Here is a 228-nt window from a genome sequence, read left to right on the forward strand (position 1 = left end):
ATCGCATCTCCCTCTCCCTTACCTGTCCTTTCATTTACCTTTCTTTCTTGCAGGTAATGGGCCTCACAGTCCTGGCTGCAGGTACCTCCGTCCCAGACCTGATCACCTCTGTCATCGTGGCCAGGAAGGGTTTTGGGGACATGGCAGTGTCCTCTTCTGTAGGCAGTAATCTCTTTGATGTGACGTGCGGGTAAGGATTTTTTTTTTGCTCTTGTGTTTGGGGGGTTA

The 228-nt window shown here is 50.4% G+C and overlaps 1 protein-coding gene across 3 annotated transcripts in view; it reads left to right on the top strand.

Annotated features, from left to right (window-relative positions):
- The window catches only part of LOC119594393 (sodium/potassium/calcium exchanger Nckx30C-like), a 174,335-nt gene that overhangs the window by 170,912 nt on the left and 3,195 nt on the right, over positions 1–228 (top strand). For all 3 annotated transcript variants that reach the window (XM_037943455.1, XM_037943456.1, XM_037943457.1), the window contains exon 9: positions 54–190. In XM_037943455.1, coding sequence (XP_037799383.1) covers positions 54–190 — 137 coding nt within the window. The remainder of the gene's footprint in view (positions 1–53; positions 191–228) is intronic.

Source organism: Penaeus monodon, chromosome 33 (assembly GCF_015228065.2).
Source record: "Penaeus monodon isolate SGIC_2016 chromosome 33, NSTDA_Pmon_1, whole genome shotgun sequence".
NCBI lineage: Eukaryota > Metazoa > Arthropoda > Malacostraca > Decapoda > Penaeidae > Penaeus > Penaeus monodon.